The following is a 23,641-nucleotide window of genomic DNA, read 5'->3' as shown; positions in this document are numbered from 1 at the left end:
AATACAGTGCACAAGTCATATAACGTCCAGAAATACATATTACAGCTTCTTCTGGAGAGGCGGATGAATGACACTTTACAAGATCTGGTAGTGAAATCTTGGTTCCATTGGAGGGGGGCCTTCTTAATCTTAGGCAGGTGGGTTTAATGCTATAGCTGATCAGTGTAAATAAAATTGGACAACCTTTTAGGGTCACAAATTGGAGTAAAAGTGAATAAATGGTTAATCAGACAGCTTACATTTAACACTAAGGTAATTTTGGTATATTACGCAAGTACACAAGTGTACAATGTTCATACAATATATTTCCGAAAACATCATACAGTAACTGATGACTTTAAAAATAATATTTTATTTGTTTTATCACTGGTGAAATGTATTACTCTCTGCTCTTCTTGTGTTGTACACACTGTGGCTTGCTTGATGTTGCATGCATGTAGCTGCAGTGCCCCCTGCAGAGAAACAAATTGCTATTTAGCATGGATTCATGAAATGATTTTCTCATTTGTACACACTTAACTTCAAATGAAAGCGGTTATTTTACTCACTTATCATGACTTCCTTCCCTTTCTGTGGGTGGGCAGTAAACGATCAAGCACCTGCATCTTTCAGGATGTACTGCAATTACTTCTTGTAAACCCCTTCCTCCCCTGCATAAAAAATAGTCCCACACATAGCCCCGTAGATGCAGTGCCTTCACAATTTTCTTCTCAACTGTCTAGATAAAACTAGATGTAGAGATGAATGATTTATAAATAAATGAAATGTGTCTAGGCAGCTTCATGATGAAATCAATACACTAGCACTGAATGGAGGGGAAGGGGGCACGGAAGCTACTGAGCATGTCAGTCCATCACTAAATGCAGGAGAAGGTGGACCAGAAGGATAACACTACTAGAGAGGAAAATGTAATGTACACAAAAAACAAGTAATATTTTTTTTATTGCATGTATACTGCACTAATACTTCATTTGAAATACTCTGTCCATTGCATAGTAATAGTTTTAATGGAATAACCCCTTTAAGTAGTATAACATCTTATATGACTAATCGCTGAAACGGGAGGTTAGTCATAATATCACATTCTCGGGCATAATCCTTATCCTTGCTACAGCAGTGTTTTGCCCTAGTAAACTCTCCCACTAGGAGATGTCTCATAACAGGTCCCGGGTGACAACTACTAGCATGTGAGTTACCTGACACCACCTTCCCGAACAACTGAGTTTCTGTTTTACTTGTTTTATCATTACCAGCCAATTTTAAATGAAAAAGCTAAATAGAGTGAGAATCTAAACTAGGTGAATTTCAAATATTTCCCAGTATTATTAATAAGGTAGGAAACAAAATCCAACAATGTCCATCTCCAGATGAGGAGGACTTCATTGTGTACTGTCTATACCAATGGGCAGGGTCGGACTGGCCCACCAGAAAACCAAAAGGATCCTACGGTGGGCCCAAGCTCTGACAATAATGGCTCCCTAATAAAACAGGGCACTTAAGGTCCTAAATACACAGAGGGTGGGCCCTCCGAATCATTTACTCTGATGGGTCCAAGGGATTTCAGTCTGACGTTGCCAATAGGAATTAGTAACCAAAGGATTAGATTCACAAAAAATAACATTCTCCTTCCATCAATTTATTTAAATGTTCAATAATGATGGAGAAAATGAGGCCCCCATGGGGCACCCCTGTATTTTCGAGTAAAACTGAACATTGAAACCAAAGTAATTGTGTTGCAACAAAAATATGTCAAAATAAATTGTTTATGCTCATGCAAATACCCTGAGTACTTATATAGCTCTTTCACCAGTGCAGTCATGGCTCTATCATGGGGAATGGAAGTGTATAGGGCAACCACGTCATGTGTCACCCAAATACAACCCCTCCCCCACACCAGAGAATTCATAACTCGCAACACCTTACTTGAGTCTTTAAGGAATCCTGGCATCTTTTGTACCAAAGGCTGGAGTGTGGAGTGGTCTATCAAGCCTCTGGCAAAGATGTTCAGGCAGGGAATATAGGTCTCATCGGTAAGGGAAACATATTCTTATGTGAATTTCGGAGAGCATGAAATGTAATTGGTTTTAATCCATCAAAGGATTCCAAAGGATTTTGTTTGGAAAAAACTTCCAATGGTTCTCCCTCACACAACGTCCCTCAATGGTTCTTCAACTGTTCCGTTGGGTCACAATCCTTTTTCGTTTAAATAGTAAAATGAGAAAGCATGTGTACAATTTCTCTTTCAGACAAAGCCCTTTATTCAGGAGCCGGATGGTTATATAATGAGGATTATGCCAGAGAATTTGATCTTATGACTAATTGCCTGTTACAGCGAGGTTGTTCTCCATACACCATCTCAGCAGCAGGTAAGAAAGCAGGTTTAAAGGGAACCTGTCACCTGGATTTTGGGTATAGCGCTGAGGACATGGGTTGCTAGATGGCCGCTAGCACATCCGCAATACCCAGTCCCCATAGCTCTGTGTGCTTTTATTGTGTAAAAAAGCGATTTGATACATATGCAAATTACCCTGAGATGAGTCAGAGCTTGAAATAAAGATTCTTCTCTGGTCACACAAGTAAGATATGACTCTTATGTTAATTTGCATAAAAGGCGGGAAGTACAAAAATTCATAATACTTATTGAATTTGTCTGCAAATGAAATTAAAAGTGTAATTTCTATGATTAGGGTAACACAATGAACATTTAGAAACCCTCAGTGAGGATAGTATAGTAGAGGTGACAGGTTCTCTTTAAAGGCACAACAACATTATTTAAATCATAAAGCTGGGTTCACATCACGTTTTTGTCTTACATTTAACATATACAAAAAACGTATATGTTAAATGGATGTCTCCATGCCATACAGTAGCTACTGTCACCTTAAGGCTCCACCAAAAAATATATATATATACGTTAACGTATGAATTTACTGGACAATGCGGGATGAAAAAGTGTAGCGTATTTTATTTCCCCAAAGCTTATGTTAGACGTACAGCAAAACCGCGATGTAAACCCAGCCTAAGAAACCTCTTATGAAGAGGGATCAAGGAGTGGTTTTTGCCACTAGCTGTAGCGTTGGCTACTATCCAGTCATTAGTATTATCAAAAAATACTTTCCCACAGGGATGTAGACCTAAAATGAATGTGATCAACAGGTTGCCGTTTCGTACCTAAGAGAGCAGTCATTTTAGGCAACCGTTTAGCACCAATACTTGATTGGATACTGTAGGTTCATACAAATGTGGTGGCCCAAGATAAGATGTGCATTGTGAAAGTTATATGTTTAAGTCGCCCCAGATTAACTCGTATAGTACTGGGGGGTCTTATAAAATTAAATCTTTCATCAATTCTGGCACTACACATGGTATATTGCATTAACTGTACTACATGTAAATTGCAATACCTGGGGTGTACCACAAGACAATTAAGGAAACAGTTTGCATTCGTGGGATATACCAGTTTCCAGGGACTAGAAATGTGCTGACAGCATTGCAGAATTTTATGACATGCCATAACAGTAATGTGAACCTTCCAAGTGGTTGGGATAGAAAGAGTAATGAGGTTCGAATGGGGGTGGGGTATGAAATCGTGAAGCTTTGTGGAGCCTCAATTCGGAAAATTGCCACCCTAGGGGGTCCAATTTACATAAAGATACAGTGTATTTTTATTGATAGTTTTTTCCTGCGGTCACAGACAGTATGAATTATGATTAGAGCAATGATAGTTGTTTGCTACATCCAATTAGATGTGCACCATATAGGGTTAACATATACCTTCATTAATGTGCTGATTAAACCACTAAAGTTTATGCCATGACTAAGGGTCCATTCACACGTCGGCAAAATGGGTCCGCATCCGTTCCGCAATTTTGCGGAACGGGTGTTGATCCATAAAAATTCAATGGGGCCGGAATGTGCTGTTCACATCCGCATTTACGGATCCGCAGTTCCGTTATGCAAAAAAATAGAACATGTCCTATTCTTGTCTGCAATTGTGGACAACAAAAAGGGATTTTCTGTGAGAGCGCCGGCGATGTGCGGTCTGCAAAATGCGGAACGCACATTGCCAGTGTTCATGTTTTGCGGATCTGTAATCAATATGGAACACATATGGACGGGTGAATGGACGCTAAGGATGATAGGTTTCATCCAAAATGCGTAGGTTTTTGTCCACTTTTTTGTACATGTTTTTAAAAAGATTAAATAAAGTATTGATTTTTTATTGACGAATGTGGAGGGTTTTACATGTTTTTGGGGATTTGGATCCTCTGGATCACCACTTGTATGGGTCACTTGATTGTGATGATGAAGAGATGACCTGAAGAACAGTATACTTTTTTTTGTATAAAAGGTGGTTGTACAGGTAAATGATTCATGGGGTGAACTTAGCTTTACACTCATGGCTTCTCCATTTTGGCTTCATTTTTGTTGAATGAATAAGGCTACTTTCACACTTGCGGCAGAGTGATCCGGCAAGCAGTTCCGTCGCTGGAACTGCCTGTCGGATCAGGCAATCTGCATGCAAACAGACAGCATTTGTAGACAGATCCGGATGCGTCTCACAAATGCATTGCAAGAACGGATCCTGCTGTCAGCAGGAATCCAGCCCGGCATACCACTGACCCCTCACGGCCGCGGAACACGGCCGTGTGCATTCGGCCTAAGACTAATAGTAATACCTGATAAAATGGTCATCGATCAACATTCTCCATATGTCTGCTTTTTATTTTTTTAGGCTGTTAGAAGGCATAGAAATTTGGAAGCTATTGTTCAAATTTTTTAAACCAATTCAGTTATAAAGTGATTTTGAGGGGCTTATGTAATGGAAAACACCCATAAATGACCCCATTTTAGAAACTAAACTCCTCAAATTATTTAAAAACTGATGTTACAAACTTTGTTAACCCTTGAGGTCTTCCACAAGAATAAAACGAAAATGGTAGATTTTTTACGTTAATTATTTTTTTCTTTCAATACAGCAAGGGTTAACAGCAAAATAAACCTCAATATACAGTACTCGGATTCTGCGGTTTACAGAAATATCCCATATGTGGCGGTAAAGTGCTCTATGGGCACATGGCAGTGGTCAGAAGGAATGGAGCGACATATGGATTTTGGAGGCAGATTTTACCAAAATGTTTTTTAGGCACCATTCTGTATTTGAAGAGACCCAGACGTATACCTACAGTGGAAACCCTCAAAAAGTGGAAACTACACCCTTCAATGAATATATTAAAAGGGGTACTGACCACTTTGACCCCCTAAGCATTTTACAGAAGTTGGAAACACTTGGCTGTGAAAATGTAAAGTTTTGTTTCTTCCACTAAGGTGTTGCTTCAGCCCCAAATTCTTTTCATTTTCACAAGGGGTAACAGGAGAAAAAGCACCCCATAATTTGTTACCCATTTTCTCCTGAATACAGCAACACACCATGTGTGGTGGAAAACTGCTGTGGGGGCACATGGCAGGACTCAGAACGGAAGGAGCGATTTTTATTTTTTAAGTGATTGTCTTATGTGGGGACCCATTTTTTGCGGGATGAGGTGACAGTTTGATTGGTCCCGTTTTGGGGTACATAAGACTTTTTGATCACATGGTATTACACTTTTTGTGAGGCTGTTTAGGCAGTTTATTTCTTTTCTTTTTACAGCATTCACCTGAGGGGGCATATAATGTGATATTGTTATAGTGCAGGTTGTTACGAACGCGGTGATACTTAATATGTCTATCATTTTTATTGTTGTTACATTTCACACAGTGAAAGCATTGTTGAATAGAATAAAATTTAGTTTTTGTGTTGCCATTTTCTGAGAGCTCCATTTATTTTTTATTTTTTGGGCGATTGTCTTAGGTAGGGGCTCAATTTTTGCGGGATGACATGACGTTTGATTGGTACAATTTTGGGCTAAATACGCCTTTTTGATCGTTTGATATTACACTTTTTCAGAGGCAACGTGACCAGAAAATGGCTTTTTTGACACAGTTTTTATTTTTTACAGCGCTCACCTGCCGGGTAGGATCATGTGATATTTTTATAGGGCTGGATCGTTATGGACACGGCTATACCTAATATGTCTACTTTCCTTTTTTTCCCTATTTCTTACAATATTTTTCCTTTTTTTTTTTTTTTTTTTTTACTTGAAACTTTAAATTTTTTGCAAAACTTTATTTTTTTGACATCTTTTTTCACTTTATTTTTGTCCCACTCTGGGACTTCAACTTTTGGGTGTCTGATCCCCTTTTCAATGCCTGCCTGTGAGATTAAGGGGGCTGGATCTCACAGGCTGACACGAATGACGAAACCCACAATGCGTCGTGAGTTGAACCAGCACTGAATCCGGACCCATTCATTTCTATGGGGCTGTGCACATGAGCAGTGATTTTCACGCATCACTTGTGCGTTGCGTGAAAATCGCAGAATGCTCTACTTTGTGCGTTTTTCACACAACACAGGCCCCATAGAAGTGAATAGAGCTGCGTGAAAGACACAAGCATCCACAAGCAAGTGCGGATGCGGTGCGATTTTCACGCACGGTTGCTAAGAGACAATTGGTATAGGGACCCGATCATTATTATCTTCCCTTATAACATGGTTATAAGGGAAAATAATAGCATTCTTAATACAGAATGCATAGTACAATAGGGCTGGAGGGATTAATAAAAAATAATTGAACTCCCCTTAATCCACTTGTTCGCACAGCCCGGCTTCTAACCATGTTAGAAGGGAAAATAATACAATCTACACAACACCTAACCCAAACCCGAACTTATGTGAAGAAGTCCGGGTTCGGGTCTGGGTGCCAAACATGCCGATTTTTCTCCCACGCGTGCAAAACGCATTACAATGTTTTGCACTCGCGCTGAAAAATCACGCATTTTCCCGCAACGCACCCACATCTTATCTGGCCCAAAATAATGACGCCCGTGTGAAAGAGGCCTAAGGAAGGCATCGTGCTGCCTTCCCTGCCATCGGGTCCCTGTCACAGCAGCGCGGGGACCCGATGGCCACCCCTCACCCCACAGGATACCGCACTTGCAAGGGTTAATGCGCCGGCATCAAAGTTTTCACCGCTGCCGACCCCTGCAGCTGATCAGAGCGCTGTAGCTGTACGGCGTTGGTCTTTTTTACCCTGATGTGCGGCACTGGTATCCTATATGTTAAATTAGCGATTTATATGTTTTCACCCTTTCCTGATGCAGTGATGTTCGTTTTTTCGCTCCCTGCCTTCCCAGAGCCATAACTTTTGCGGGACAAGTTGTACTTTTTAATGCCTCCGTTACACCATTCACTGTATGGGATACATTTTTATATTTTAATAGTATGTGCATTTTTGCACGTGGCAATGCCCATAATCTTTTTATTGTTTTTTTATTTTGGAGAAAGAGGGGTAATATGAATTTTTGTATTGTTTTTACTTTTATCTTCATTTTTCTAAACTTTTTTTTACTTTTTGTTAGGTCTCAAACTTGCAATTATCAGATTGCAATTTGTATAGAATAATGGAATTTGCTCCATTATTCTTTAAAGAAATAGGCATACTACAGTTCAGTGTTGCCACCTGCTGGCCTGAACTGTAATATACAAGTAATTAGTCTAGAAGCCTAGTACAGGTTGTAACTCATTACATGCATAGAACGCTTTCCCTGATCTCCTGATCTTGACCACGGCATCTGAGGGGTTAAATGGCCGCGGTCAGCATTACCGCTGATCGCAGACATTAGCTGCATTAGCAGCAGGCAGCCGGCGGCTATCGCGCCATCTATAAAGACCCAAGATGAAGGGGTTAAAGTGTTGGCAGATCTCTCCCTCACAGTTTCCCTGCACAGCAGTGTCATGGCGACCCAGTATAGCCTCATTCATGTGAATAGGGTTGTGCTGTACTCCTTCACATTTTAGCTATCACAATTTGGATCTTGTCAACATCGCACAGATTCTTAAGCTAGCTATACACATTAGTTTCTTGCTGGCCAAACCCAGGTTCAGCCAAACACTCTAATATGTATGGGGAGCTCCCAACAGATAATGTCAGGGGACACAAGGATCTGGCGAAATTCATATTTTCACCAGGTCCTTTAGTTCTGGCGGGAGATAAGCCGCCAGAGGTGTCTGGCAGTGGCTTTATCCACTTTTTCCATAGAATACACACACACATTTGACTGAGCTGAAACTGTATGGGGTAGCCGGGAGGGAGTCAGGAGAGACAGCTGTCATCCGAACGATCGGCTATTGAATATGGGTTCATTCACGCGTCTGTATGTGTTTTGCACGCGGATCCGCAAAACACGGACACTGGCTATGTGCGTTCCACATTTTGCAGACCACACATTACTGGCACTCTCACAGAAAATGCCTTTTCTTTTCCGCAATTGCGGACAATAGGACATGGACCCATTTTGCGGACGTGTGAATGGACCCTATGTAGGGGCGCCCTTTTGCTTTCCAACCTTAAGGAGATGTCTCACTTCAGCAAGTGGCATTTATAATGTAGAGAAAGTGAATACAAGGCACTTATTAACGTATTATTATCCATATTGTTTGCTTTGCTGGCTGGATCATTTTTTCATCACATTATACACTATTCGTTTCCATGGTTACAAACACCCTGCAATCCATCAGCGGTCGCCGAGCTTGCACACTATAGGAAAAAGCACTAGACTCTCTGGTGGCTGGAACTGTTGGAGCACACAGACTAGTGCTTTTTCCTATAGTGTGCAAGCACGGCCACCGCTGCTGCATAGCAAGGTGGTCATAACCCTTGGATATGAACATTGTATAATGTGATGAAAAACTGAATTCAGCCAGCAAAGGAGGCAATCTGGACAATCACAATGCATTAGTAAGTGGCTTGTATTAACTTTGTCTACATGATAAATGCTATTTGCCAAAGTGAGACAACCCCTTTAAGGGGCTTCAGAGCAGTCTGCCCCCTCACAGCAGAGTGCCACTGTGTCACCAGTCTCAATAAGTGTGTACCTTTAAATGTCTCCTATACATCAGATGACTCGGTTTGCTCCAATTTGCTGTAGTCCTCAATCCGTTTTTCCATTACTTCACGGATTAACACTGGAAGTTATAAGAAGAAATTAGTTAAAACAAAGATCATTTTCCATTGACTGCAATTTTGCTCTGCTAATCAGACAGTATCATGGTGGCATGATTTCTTAAAGTGGATCTGTCGGTGCGAGGGTAGCATAGTACAGCTATGGGTCTGTACTGCTAGTAGCCAAAATGGCACAAAAATGTGCCGTTTGGCTTAGGCCTCATGCACACGACCGTTGTTTCATTCCGTGTCCGCTGTTCCATTTTTCGGCGGACCCATTGACTTTCAATGGGTCCGTTGAAAACTCGGCTAATGCACTGTTTGTCGTCTGTGATCCGTGGTTTCAGTCCATCAAAAAAATATAACTGGTCCTATTTTTTTCACGAAAAATGGTTCGCGGACCCATTCAAGTCAATGGGTCTATGAAAAAACACGGAGGCACACAAGATTGTCACCCGCGTCCGCGCGTCCTAGTCCGTTTTTTTTTCCTATCATTTGCATGGCAAACTTGACTCCAAAAATAAAGGAAGACACGCGGAAACAAAAACGGAAACGGATCACGGAACAACGGAACCCCATCATTGCTCTTGTTACACCCAAGCTCCACTCCTTTATGTGGCCAGCCTCTCACTCCCTGCTTGGCCACTGTCTGGCCCTGTCAATCAAAGCAGCCAACGAGGGGCTGGCCACAGAACTGAATGCAGCTTGGGTGCAACAAGAGCAATGGTGACTCCCTCATTGCACCAAAAGGTGTGATTAGCATATTTATAATTCAGGAACGGAGCCTCGGATGCACAAAAGAAAAACAGTGTTTTAACCCTTTCACTACCAGCGGATTACATGTACGGCGCTGGAGTGATAGGCAAACATGGCGCCCGCTTGCACGTGCAGCGGGCGTCATGGCCGGCCAGATTGCAGGCCAACATAAGAAACGAGCAACAGACGGTAATAAACTCATTTTAAAAATACATGATTGTTCAAAATGAGCTTCAATATCATTACAAAAAGAAAAAGAAAAACCTGTTAAAAAAATATATAAATTTTTCTTTTTTAAATAAAAAAGTTTAAATCACGCCCCTTTCCGTATAATAAAAAAATAAATGCCTAAATAACAAAAAATATAAACATCATGGGCATCACCGCGACCGAAAAAGCCTGTACTATTAAAATCTAAAATTATTTTTCCAATACGTTGAATGATGTAACTGAAAAAAGGGTCAAAATAGCCAATTTGCCTTTTTTCATTGCTTCTCTTACCCAATTTTTTTTAATAAAATGCGATTCAAAAGTCACACACACTCCAAAATGGTATCACTAAAAACTACAGATTGACCCGCAAAAAATTAGTCCTCACCCAACTCAGTAGATATAACTATAAAAAAGTTATGGGGGTCAGAATGTGGTGATGTAAAAAAGCCTTTTTTTCAAAGTTTAAATTTATTTCTACACTATTTAGACCTAAAAAACCTATACATATGAGTTTTGCTGCAGTTTTTTTTTTTCCCCAATTTCACCCCATTTGGAATAACTGTTTGATAGGGAGGTCGCTGGGGACAGATTCCCTTTAAGTGAGAATTCCTGTTTAAAGAATATGGGTCAAATGTTAGAAAATTATAAAGGCTTTGAAATAAATGGCTGTTCATATAACGCCCAATGGTCTATCCAAGGGCCAAAGTGAGGGACATGACCCTTACATCCTTTAGACAGAATAAGGACACCTCTTCTCTTATCTAAAATACATTTGACTTAACATATTCCATCTTACTGTCAAGCATGGTCCGGCCCAGTTCATTCCCCTCTAGTTTTTTGATCACCTCAGCCATTAGCCATGGCATGAATCCCGTCTCGACATCTGTGAAGAACATAAATACACTGTTATGTGGAAAGTATGAATAAAACACAATGAAAGGCAAACATGAAAAAAGCCCACAATAAAATGAAACTATGATCAGTAGATTTCAGGCAACATCTATTCAAGTCTTGAATTACAGAAATATCATTACAAAAAAAAGGTATACGTAAACGGTCGCGTGAATGGACCTTTAGACTGTCAGCCAATCCCTTTAATAAATAATGCACTGTTTCACCTTTACAAACCTCTTTCCACAGGATCATAGAAATATCCATTGTCCCTCAAGCAGCTAAATACAGAAGGAACAAGATCAGCCAGGTACTGCTGGGCGAACGCCCTAGCCGCCACTTTCTCTGCAGTCTCCTTTTCTTTCAGAAGCATTTCTCTCTGTTGCTGTTTCCGCCGTTCCTGCACAGAACAGAAATGATAGCTTGTAGATTTCAAATACTTAGGCATTTATTTGGTTGCTGGCACTGATTGGAATGTCTTAAAGGGGTTGTTCCATCTGAAGTTTTATGGCATATCGCTAAATGTCCAATAGGTGTCCTATTACAAAAAACGGACCCCACTGTGAAAGGAGAGGATGCCACACATGCTTGGCTTTTTCCTTTCACTGCTGACGTATAGCTAAAATAGCGTGGTACCGTGTTAGCCAGAAAAACCTATGTGAGCACAGAGGTTCCTTTGTCAGGCAGTTTACACATGAATCTACGGCCTGTGCTCTGAAAGCTAATTGTTAGCCAATAAACGTATCACTGCTAGAATACAAGATACTAAAGTATTTAACATCCAAAGACTTCCAAAGTAGTTAGGGCAGCCATAGGTGAGACCCGCACCTATCAGACATTTATGGGATATCCTATCACTATGCCATACATGTCCAGATGGGACACCCCCTTTAAGTGATCCTATTGGATTTGTACCTTTTCCTCCCTATGCCTTCTCTCCTGTTCCTCAAGTCGTTGCGCCTCAGCAAGCTCAGCATTACGCAGCTCCTCAAAAGCGCGCTGCTGTGCCCTTAAGTTTGCCAGTTCTTCTTCTTCCATTACTTCCAGTAGAGCCTGCTCAATTGTCTTCCCAATCAACACTTCCAGGATGGGCTTTACCTCCAGATCAAAGTCAAAAAGCTGAAAGAATAGTATAAAATATAAAATATACTTATCCACAACATGGGCAGCGATATTAGCATTTTACCTCTTTAGATACGATTATGAATTGCTTTCAAATTCTACATAAAGCTTTATGTGTGTCGTCCTATACTCATTTTATGTGACATGGAAGGCTATCCCAGGAACAGATTTTACCTGTTGCGTGGTCTGGGATAGTTTTTGCAGTTTTATAACATTTGCTATTAAAATGTCAGTTTCTGGTATCAATCACCCACTATTAGTTATGCATTAAAGGGGATTTCCAGCACGATTCAATGTGCTGAAGCCTCTTCCTAGGCTACAGATTGATTGGTTCATTGGCCTATGTACTACTCAGAAGCATTCAAATGAATGGGCCTGGGCTGCACTACCAACCACAGCCACTATACAATGTACGATGCTGAGATTGGTATGCTGTGTGCTTTCAAACAGCTGATTGGCAGGGGTGCCGGTAGCTGGATCTCCACCGATCTGATATTGATGACCTATCCTGAGAATTGGTCATCAATATTGAATATTTAGCGTAGTTAACATGAGGATTTTCTTGGAGGTCATAAGGCACAGTGCATACATTCAAAAGATGTAATGCTATTAAGGTGGAATTACACATGCAGAGGAGCACCCAATCATTCAGTGGTGGTGGAGCGCTGTATTTACATGCAGAGATCACCTCCACAGTATGAGGAGGAGGGATCGCTATTGTGATCGCTCGTCCTCATGTAGCTGCATTGTTTGTGGGCAGCAGATCACTGCTTAGACAGCACGATCAGCTGCCCAGAAACAATATTTTAGGTGCCTGCACGAACAACAGGATCACCTCACAAACAAACATTTCGCTTGTTCATCAAGCACCTTTAAATAGGCAGATTGTCAGGAATGAGCATTCGCCGGAACGGTCGTTCATGATAATCTGCCCAACTATTAGGACGTGTAAACCCGCCATTAGCCCCAGAATTGGGATCCCCACCCATCAGACATCCTTTGATATGCTCAGTGTACACAATTTGACAGTCCCTTTGTTTGTAGCCTGTCATTTGTTTCCAAAGATTATCAGAAATGGTAGAAATGCAATATATTTTAAAATTCATCAGCATAAATACCATGCACTGCAGCCATGTCATTTCACACTGAGGTTATTACATGGCAGACATACTGACTTTTGCAACATAATCTATTGTGCTGTTTAACAGGATTGCAGAAAACACAAAAGTGCCATGTTTCGCTTTTGCTTAAAGAGGACCTTTCACCGCTCCTGACATGCCTGTTTTAATAGCTTCATGCATTCCCCATGTAATAACGATTCTAGAACATCTATTCTCATGTCTGTATGTTGTGCTATTCCTTTATTATTTCTACTAGAAGTTATGGATGAATTGCTAGCAGTCCGCAGTAAGGGTACAGAGGGGAGGTAACCAATTGGGGGTGTGTACCTGCACAGACTCACTCTATCCAATCAGGGCTGCCATTGTCAGACTGTGCAGGTACACCCCCCAACTGGTTACCTCCCCCTCTGTACCCTTACTGCAGACTGCTAGCAATTCATCCATAACTTCTAGTAGGAATAATAGAGGAATGGAACAACATACAGACATAAGAATAGATGCTCCAGAATTGTTATTACATGGGGAATGCATGAAGCTATTAAATCAGGCATGTCAGGAGAGGTGAAAGGTCCTCTTTAAGCGTACATCGCTTGCCTAGGACTTCGAGACCACTATAGTGGTTATAGATATTTACTTCTCCTTCCAGGATCTGAGTTGCAACATCAGCCCCAGTCTTAGCTGGGATGAAGAGGGGTGTGGGTGGTCTGTCCAAGAAGGCATCTGTCTGGCACTCTATGTCCTTCTCCTCAACACGGTCACTGAGTTCTTCTAAGTAAAGCTCTGAAACAAAGACAACATAGAACAGGGATAACAAGTCAGCCATCTGCTAGGCCAATATTAATGATAATTAGATTCTCTTGGACGTCGCCATACACAGTGCATCCATTTGAAAGATTTAATGCTGTTGTCCCATAATTAGGATCCCCACCCATCAGACATTCTGCAGACATGCCATCAGGGTCATATCACACAGGCAGATGCTGCCATTACAGTCATGACTTGGCCTCAGTGGTATACGGCTCAAGACTACTGAGGACAGTGATTAGCTTCACAAACACATGTGATGAACTGGCATCTCAGTGCTGCAGCAAGGAAAACCAAGGCCAGCAGGGTAGATGAAAATATTCGAATAGCTTCCCTTTCTTAAAACTAATAAATGCATCAGAAAACTCCTTTAACCCCTTCTACCCCGGGCCAGTTTTCGCCCTCCTGCCCAGGTAATTTTTTTGCAAATATGATATGTGTCACATCACTGTGGTAATAGCTTTGGAACACTTTTATTTATCCAAGCCGTTCTTCATGATATTCAATATATTTCACCTTTATTTATGAAAAAATCCAAAATTTATCAAAAATTTAAAAAAATGTCTCTGCTTTTAAAACAGAAAGTGATACCTCATAAAATTTTTATTACTTAACATTCCCCATATGTCTACCTTATATTGGCATATTTTTGTAAATATCTTTTTTTTTTTAGGACGTTTAAAAGGCTTAGAAGTTTAGAAGCAATTCTAAAAAAATTTAAGAAAATTTCCAAAACCCACTTTTTAAGGACCATTTCAGGTATGAGGTCACCTTGTGAGGCTTACATAGTAGAAACCCCCCTTAAATGACTACATTGTAGAAACTACACCCCTCAAGTTACCTAAAACTGATTTTACAAACGTTGTTAACCCTTTAGGTGTTCCACAAGAATTAAAGGAAAATGGAGATGAAATTTTAAAATTTCACTTTTTTTGTAGATTTTCCAATTAAATCCATTTTTTTCTTTAACACATCAAGGGTTAACAGCCAAACAAAACTCAATATTTATTACCCTGATTCTGCGGTTTACAGAAACACCCCACATGTGGTCGTAAACTGATGTAAGGGCACACGGCAGGGTGCAGAAGAAAAGGAGCGCCATATCGTTTTTGGAAGGCAGATTTTGCTGAACTGGTTTTTAGATGCTATGTCCCATTTGAAGTCCCCCTAATGCACCCTTACAGTAGAAACTCCCAAAAAGTGACCCCATTTTGGAAACTAGGGGAAAAGGTGCCAGTTTTGTTGGTACCATTTCTGGGTACATATGATTTTTTGATCATTTATTATTACACTTTATGGGGCAAGGTGACCAAAAAAATTGTTAATTTTGGCACAGTTTATATTTATTTATTTTTACAGCGTTCAACTGAGGGGTTAGGTCATGTGATATTTTTATAGAGCAAATAGTTACGGATGTTACAATACCTAATATGTATACTTTTTCTTATTTATTTAAGTTTAACACAATAATAACATTATTGAAACCAAAAAATTATGTTTTAGTGTCTCCATAGTCTAAGAGCCGTAGCTTTTTTTATTTTTTGACTGATTGTCTTAGGTAGGGTCTCACTTTTGGCGGGATGAGGTGACAGTTTTATTGGTACCATTTTAGGGGACACACTCCTTTTTTATCACTTGGTGTTGCACTTTTTGTGACACAGTTTTTATTTTATGGTGTTCACCTGAAGGGTTAGGTCATGTAGTATTTTTATAGAGCTGGTTGTTACGGACATGGAGATACCTGATATGTATACATTTTTTTATTTATTTTTTAACTTTAACACAATAATAGCATATTTGAAAGAATAAAATTATGTTTTAGTGTCTCCATGTTCTGAGAGCTATAGTTTTTTTATTTTTTGAGCGATTTTCTTATATAGGGTCTCATTTTTTGTGGGATAAGGTGACTGTTTTATTAGTACCATTTTGTTCGACATATGCCTTTTTGATCGCTTGGTGTTGCACTTTTTGTTACACAGTTTTTATTTTTTTATGGTGCTGATATGGATCAAGTGATATATTTATAGAGCCGGTCCTAATATGTGCGATTTTCTTTTTTTTTATTATAAAATCTGGGGAAAGGGGCATTTTTTCTTTTTTTTTTTACTTGAAACTTTATCTTTTTATTGAAAACACTTTTTTAACTTTTTTTTTAACTTAATTTCTGTCCCACTCTGGAACTTCAACTTTCGGGGGTCTGATCCCCTCTGCAATGCATTATAATAAATCTTTAAATGCATTGCTGTTTAGTGTATTACACAGAGTAATACACTAACAGGTTGCCAAGGAGACCCAGCCTGAGGCTGGATCTCCTCTGCACCCGTAGAAGGCAGGTCCTGATGCCGTGAAAGGCATTGGGCAGCCTCTGCACAGCATCGGGCTGCCTTGTCACCCATCGGGTCCCCGCCACAGCAGCACGGGGACTTGATGGGCTCCCTCACCCACAGCAAACACCTTCTATGTCGAGGTCAGCGATTTTTCATGTGCAACATATGATCATTGTTTGTGGGCAGCACATCTTCCTGTATAAATAGAGATCTGCTGCCAGCAAACAATGAACCTGTATGAGGATTAATGAACACCGCAGCAATGATTTATCCTCAAAGAAGATGATTGCTGCATGAAAATGCATCTCTAGCTCGGATCAAAGATCAGGCAATTATCAGGAACAAACGGTTTGTTCCCAATCGTTGTCCTGTGCTTTTTCTGTGTAAAAGTTTTTTTTTTCCTCAGATGCTAGATTCCGAATTTGGTGTTAAAGGACCTGTCCGCAGATTTGTATCTATGAAACTGGCTGACCTGTTGCATGTGCACTTGGCAACTGAAGACATCTGTGTTGGTCCCCTGTTCATATGTGCCCGCATTGCTGAGAAAAATGAAGTTTTAATATATGCAAATGAGCCTCTAGGAGCAACGGGGGAGATGCTGTTACACCTAGAGGCTGTGCTCTCACTGCAGCTGGCATGCCTTCTCCACTTTGATTGACAGGGACAGGAGTGATGATGCTTTCACCGTTTGGCCCTGTCAATCAAAATGGAGAGGGTACGGCAGTTGCAGAGCAAAGCACAGCCTCTCGGTGTAACGGCAACGCCGCTATTGCTCCAAGAGGCTTTACCACTCATCATTTTCTACACATCTGTCTGCGGTCAGTGAATGGGGCTGATATTAGGACATGCAAAGGCTATAACCCATACAAAGGTGGATACAACTGCATTCAGTCTAGACAATAATCCATCTGACATGTATTGGCCAGGGTCTAAGGTATATAACCCACAAATGTCTTAGCTGGATACACTAATCTGTTAAATCTTTCTTCATTTTAATATAACCATAACCCTCTTTATCTACATAAAGCCGTAGGCTCATCCTGCCTGATATCTTTAATATTAAAGCATATTCTAAAACACATCACTGAGACATGTCAGAAGATGTAATCACTGAGAGTCTGTGAGCCATGAAAGGCAGGGGACCACACTGCTCAGCTGAGGACATGGCATTTTATTCTAGTGACCGTTCACAGATCTTCACTGATGACATCTTCTGCCATGTCACAGTGAGACACACATAAAATTCAGTTATAAGCAAGATAGGCTCCCCATAGTAGTCTACAATATCACAAGCAATAATATGCTTCCCACCTGTCTGAACATCAATGTGTTTCCTGCCTTCCACAGGTTCTGGTGACCTAGATCTTAGCAGTTCTTTTGCACGTTTCTTCGCAAGTGCTCTTCTGCGGGCTTCTTGGTTCCTCTGAATCTCTACTGGATCTGGCTGAGCAGACTAAATGAGAAGTAAGGGAATCAATATAATATGCTTTGTGTATGATTATGTAGACTGCACCAATGTGTGGGAATTATAGTATTTTTATTTTATTTAAGATGGATAGTATATGTCACGGGTGTGCATGTTTGTACAGGTGTTTCACATGTTACTAATTGATTCTTTGTCCACCCTGTTTTTTCAAACCCCTCCCTGTGGGTTGGGATACCGGAGATGGACACTATTTCAATCTGGAGCATGTGCAACACTTTGGATTATGACTAAGAACACTATAGTTCGAAACGCGTAAATCTACTGGGAATAAGTGGGAACCAGTGCCACTGTTTGCTGTATTTATCTGGAATATTTTGGTGAATAAAGACCGGGATTGTTCAAACGTCTACCTCTGTTTTTTCTGTTCATGTGGATTTACATCAGGACTGGCTTGGGTCCGCCCCGTGCACCGTTACACAGGATGATATAGGTGAGCTGGATGTAACCTCTTTTGTCTAAATGAGAAGTAGTTAATGAGTTCTGTACTCTGGACAATTGTATACATGGGCTAGGTAAACTAACCCATTCACTACCGAGCCACTTTTCATCTTAAATCCCAGGCCAATTTTTGCTAATCTGACACTATATGGTAATATTTTGGGAACGCTTTTACTTATCCAAGCCATTCTGAGATTGTTTTCTCGTGACACATTGTACTTTATGACAATATATTTCACCATTATTTATAAAATAATCAAAAATTGACGTTACGTTTCCGGCGCCAACATGGCAAGTCGCGCTGAGTGAAGCTCCGGTAAAGCCTGCGCTTGACAAACCTGACTCCCCGGCATACCGGACTTGACAAAGTTCAAGGTCTGGACCTACCGCACGCTGAGCGCTCATGGTCTCATATGGACCAGTTTCTGGTTACAATGGGGAGCAGGAACAAACAGAAAGGACCACTGAAGGTTACCAAATCTCACAAGGCCCTCGCAGAGATGCCGCAGATGCAACCAGAAGAGGAGGCTGCAGGAGAGTTGGATCAAAATGAGGAGCTCCCTGTGAACTACAAGCAGCTAGCTTTAGAAGTTGCGGCACGTATCCTCCCGGATCTGCAAGAATCTTTATCTAACACAGTGTCAGCCTCCCTGACGCGGATCCATCAAGACCTGGCCGAACATGGCTGCCGTCTTACTGAAGCAGAAGGGAGGATTACAGTGATTGAAGACGACCAGACTCACTACCGTTCTGATTACTCCAGACTCCAACAAGAGAATAAAAGAATCTTGCTGAAATTGGATGACCTGGAGAATCGCTCACGAAGAAATAACTTGAGGTTAGTGGGTATAGCCGAAACAGTGCCCCTGCAGGAGCTGGTGAAGTTATGTGAGCAAGAACTTCCTCAGGCACTGAACCTACCTGCCCACTGCAAAGTGGAGAGGGCTCATAGAAATGGCCAAGCACCGTTACTGACGGGGAGACAGAGTCGTGAATCGGCAACACAAGCGGCTCTCAATCAAAGACCGAGGCAGGTGATAGTGCGCTACCTCGATTATTCAGAAAAAGCGGCTATACTTAGGGCCTACAAAAATAATAAGACACCCCTGGTATTAAGGGGTTCAAGAGCTCTCCTATTCGAAGATTTCTCAGCGGAAGTCACCAGGAGACGGCGAGAATTCTCTAAGATCTGTTCAGATCTCTATAAGGCGCAAGTGAAGTTTGCGCTGATTTACCCTGCGATCTTGAGAGTCCATGATGCGGAGGGATCCATTGATACTTACGATGATCCACAGGAGGCTAGGAGAGCCCTGCAACATATTCTTCGTGCTGAAGGGGATTGCTCGCCACGTGACAACAGCAATAGGGGACACTCATTCCAATGAGATACAGGTCAGTGCATTACTGGAAAAGATTATACCTTAAATGACTTTCACCGATTATATGCCGACAGTGTTTGATCGAATTGGGTCAGGACACACTCCGGAGCTGAATCGATTGAGTTATGACCCGTTATCCGGCATACCCGATTTATTTACAACGATCATTGTTCCCGAGCGGGACGGTGCGTCTGTCCGGTTGCAGCGAATGTAACCTTCTACAAGTGTTCTTTCGTATTGTTTCTACCTTTTCATAGGGCCAATGGTGGAATAATGCTTCAGCATGTTATCTCAGCGGGATAATAATTTGTGCTGTAATGTTGTGTTGGGAAGAAGTGAGGTCCGAATTTAACAATATGGGGCCAATGGTGGAATAATGCTTCAGCATGTTATCTCAGCGGGATAATAATTTGTGCTGTAATGTTGTGTTGGGAAGAAGTGAGGTCCGAATTTAACAATATGGGGTTTGTTACTGAGGGGGGCGGGGGGCATTGTTACTAGGGAAAAGGTTTTTTGGGTTCTCATCTCAGGTACAAAGGTCGTTACTTAAAAATGGGAAGCGGGTCGTTATAGAAAGTATCCACTATAGACCACAACAATGACCAAAATTATCACATGGAATGTGAAGGGGTTAAAGTCACCGCACAAGAGGATAATGGTCTTACGTCACTTGAAACGACTACGCGCAGACGTTGCTTTACTCCAGGAGACTCACCTGTTGAGAGCTGATTTTCACTGGATGCAACGTCTGTGGGTAGGCCAGGTCATTGGCTCACCGGCGGATGGCTCTAGGGGAGGGGTGTTGCTTTTGATTCATAGGCGTTTACAGTGTAAAATCATAGATAGCAAAGAGGATAACGAGGGCAGACTTCTTCATGCCCGTCTTCAATTAGCAACGGAGACATAGACCAAATGAGAACACCACTACCTTTTTTGAGGCCCTGCGCAGTATGGTCATGCAAGATTCAACACCACTCTGTATGATAGCGGGAGACATGAACACGGTTATGTCCTTTTCAGAAGATAGGCGCAGTAACTCAAGTCACCAACCTAAACCTAGGCACAGGGACCTGATATTAGGTAAAGTGGCAGCTGATTTGCGTGCATATGATGTTTGGAGGTCCATCCATCCAGAAGATAGGGAATTCACCCATTTCTCCCAACCTCATAACTCTTCGCGAATTGACTTCTTCTTGGTCATGGAGCCACTCCTACAACGCACAACTTCAACGGAAATAGGAGACCTAGTAATTTCGGATCACTCTCCAGTGATCCTGGAAATTGCGGATTCTATTCCCAGAGGAAGTGATTTTCTCTGGAGGTTTCCCTCAGATCTAACTTCTAATGAAAACTTTGTGGACATGCTGAATCACTGGTGGATGGAGTATTGGAGTGAAAACTCCCCCACCAGTGACTTCCAGTTGGTTTGGAGAGCAGGGAAAGCAGTACTAAAGGGTAAGATAATGGCGTATATTGCCAATTGGAAGAAAACGGTAAATGGGAAATTAAGGGAGCTTACAGAGGTACTTAGGAAAGCTTACACACAGCATCTGCTATGTCCTTCAATATCTTCCAAATCACTCTGGTTGGAGGCTAAGGAGGCCCACGGTAGTTGGCTTAGGAAGAGAGAGGAGTTAGAGGGGAAAAGAAAGGAGGCAAAATATTATAAATATGGTAACAAAGCAGGAAGACTCCTAGCGTCTCTAGCGAAAGGGTTAAAACTCACTACTCAAATAGCGGCAGTGATAAATATGTTTTTTTGCTTACAAAACCCAAACAGATAGTTAATACTTTTAAAAGATTCTACGCAGAGCTATATACGTCCACTATGAATCCGGAAATCCAGGGAAGGTCATGGCTGGCTAGTCTGTCTTTGCCTGTGGTATCTCAGGAGGAATTAGAGATCCTAAATAATCCTATAACGGCAGAAGTCCAAAAAGTCATTGGGGATTCTAGTAACGGGAAAGCGCCGGGGCCTGACGGTTTTACTAACGAATTTTATAGAGCGTTGAACCTTCAGATTGCTCCGGTTCTTGCAGTACTGTATAATAGAATCTTACAAGGACAAGAGATACCCCAGGATATGAATACGGCCTACATAAAAGTTCTTCCGAAGGAAGGCAACGACTATACTTTGCCTTCATCCTATCGCCCAATATCCCTGATCAATAATGATCTAAAATATATCTCCAAGATACTGGCAGACAGATTGGCCACTTTTCTACCTAGGCTTATTTCTCCACATCAAGTGGGTTTTATTCAGGGTAGATCAGCGTTATATAACATCCGCAAGGTTCTGGCAATACTTGACAACGTCAATCTGCATCTTCATCCATGTCCAGCTTTACTCGCCATTGATGCAGAAAAAGCTTTTGATAATGTAAGCTGGAGATGCTTGAACGAGGTTCTGGGTGCGATGGGGTTTAGTGGTACTTTTAGAACATACACAGATAAGCTATATAGCTCCCCAATAGCTAGGATTTCAATTCCGGGGTTTCTATCGGAACAGTTTGTTCTTCAAAAGGGAACTAGGCAAGGGTGCCCACTTTCACCCTTGCTATTCAATATTGCTTTAGAGCCATTGTCTAAAGCGATTATTCAAGATCATTCTATTAGAGGCATCAATATTAAGTGCCAGACTCTTAAACATGCGCTATTTGCAGATGATCTTTTATTGTTTTTATCACATCCCCAAACTGATATCCCTGTACTCTTTAAATTATTAGAAGAATTCAGACATTTATCGGGTTTTAAAGTCAACAGATCCAAATGTGAATTACTAAATTTGTCCCCGTCACATGACCTGAAATCTGATATGTTGCAAGATAGATCAGTTGATGTGACTAACAAGAGCATTAAATACCTAGGTATAAAAATTGGTAAGACACCGGATACACTATATACCCTTAATTATCCCCCTTTATTTAAAAAAATCATTGCGGAACTTAATTCCTGGTTGAATTTGCACATTTCGATGCTCGGTAGGTGCTTGTTGATAAAAATGATTAGTTTTAGCAAACTACTGTATCCTATGCAGACTCTGCCTATTCTCCAGAAACACAAAGACGTTCAGAGCCTACAAAGGGTTTTTAGGGAATTTGTATGGAAATCTAAGAGGAGTAGAATAGCTATGAAGACATTGACTAGGCAAAAGGAAAAGGGTGGGGTGGGTTTTCCTGACATTCGAAAATACAATCTAGCTAGTCTACTGAGGCACAGCTTAGACTGGGTGCATGACACGTCGCACTACTCGATTTTGCAGGTAGAAAGGGAAATGGCGAGGCCCTGGTGCTTAACTGTGCTTCTGCATACCAAGTATGCACAACTACCAGTTAATATAAAGCATAGCATCCTATTTAGGGACACAATAGCCGCGTGGAAAGCGGTGAGAAAAATGTTTGATCTTCCCTTCCTAGTATCCAAACGTATGCCCCTCTGGGGACACCCGGATTTTAAGGCTCTTTCCATAAATGCTCAGTTTGCCCAATGGATAAATAGGGGTGATCAATGACAGGGAGTCTATTTGGGGTGATCACCCCCTTGTCACCCCCCTGTCATTGATCACCCCCCTGTAAGGCTCCATTCAGACATCCATATGTGTTTTGTGGATCCGATCCATGTATCCGTGGATCCGTAAAAATCATACGGACGTCTGAATGGAGCCTTACAGGGGGGTGATCACTGACAGGGGGGTGTTTAATGACAGGGGGGTGATCAATGACAGGGGGGTGATCAGGGAGTCTATATGGGTGATCACCCCCCTGTAAGGCTCCATTCAGACGTCCGTATGTGTTTTGCGGATCCGATCCGTAAAAATCATACGGACGTCTGAATGGAGCCTTACAGGGGGGTGATCAATGACAGGGGGGTGATCAGGGAGTCTATATGGGGTGATCATGGGTTCATAAGGGGTTAATAAGTGACAGGGGGGGGTGTAGTGTAGTGGTGTTTGGTGGTACTTTACACAGCTACCTGTGTCCTCTGGTGGTCGATCCAAACAAAAGGGACCACCAGAGGAGCAGGTAGCAGGTATATTAGACGCTGTTATCAAAACAGCATCTAA

At 41.5% G+C, this 23,641-nt stretch overlaps 1 protein-coding gene across 1 annotated transcript in view; it reads right to left on the bottom strand.

The window, feature by feature from the left end:
• Positions 1-332: 332 nt before the first annotated feature.
• RSPH3 (radial spoke head 3) overlaps positions 333-23,641 on the bottom strand; it is a 50,778-nt gene continuing 27,469 nt past the window's right edge. The window contains exons 4-10 of the mRNA XM_044291643.1: positions 17,587-17,728; positions 13,779-13,924; positions 11,817-12,020; positions 11,139-11,301; positions 10,807-10,893; positions 8,975-9,064; positions 333-452 (exon numbers count right to left, since the gene is read on the bottom strand). Coding sequence (XP_044147578.1) covers positions 8,988-9,064; positions 10,807-10,893; positions 11,139-11,301; positions 11,817-12,020; positions 13,779-13,924; positions 17,587-17,728 — 819 coding nt within the window. The 3' untranslated portion in view covers positions 333-452; positions 8,975-8,987. The remainder of the gene's footprint in view (positions 453-8,974; positions 9,065-10,806; positions 10,894-11,138; positions 11,302-11,816; positions 12,021-13,778; positions 13,925-17,586; positions 17,729-23,641) is intronic.

Source organism: Bufo gargarizans, chromosome 4, assembly GCF_014858855.1.
Source record: "Bufo gargarizans isolate SCDJY-AF-19 chromosome 4, ASM1485885v1, whole genome shotgun sequence".
In the NCBI taxonomy this organism is placed as follows: domain Eukaryota; kingdom Metazoa; phylum Chordata; class Amphibia; order Anura; family Bufonidae; genus Bufo; species Bufo gargarizans.
The sequence above is the reverse complement of the archived record's forward strand: the minus strand, read 5'-3'. Positions and strand labels throughout refer to the sequence as shown.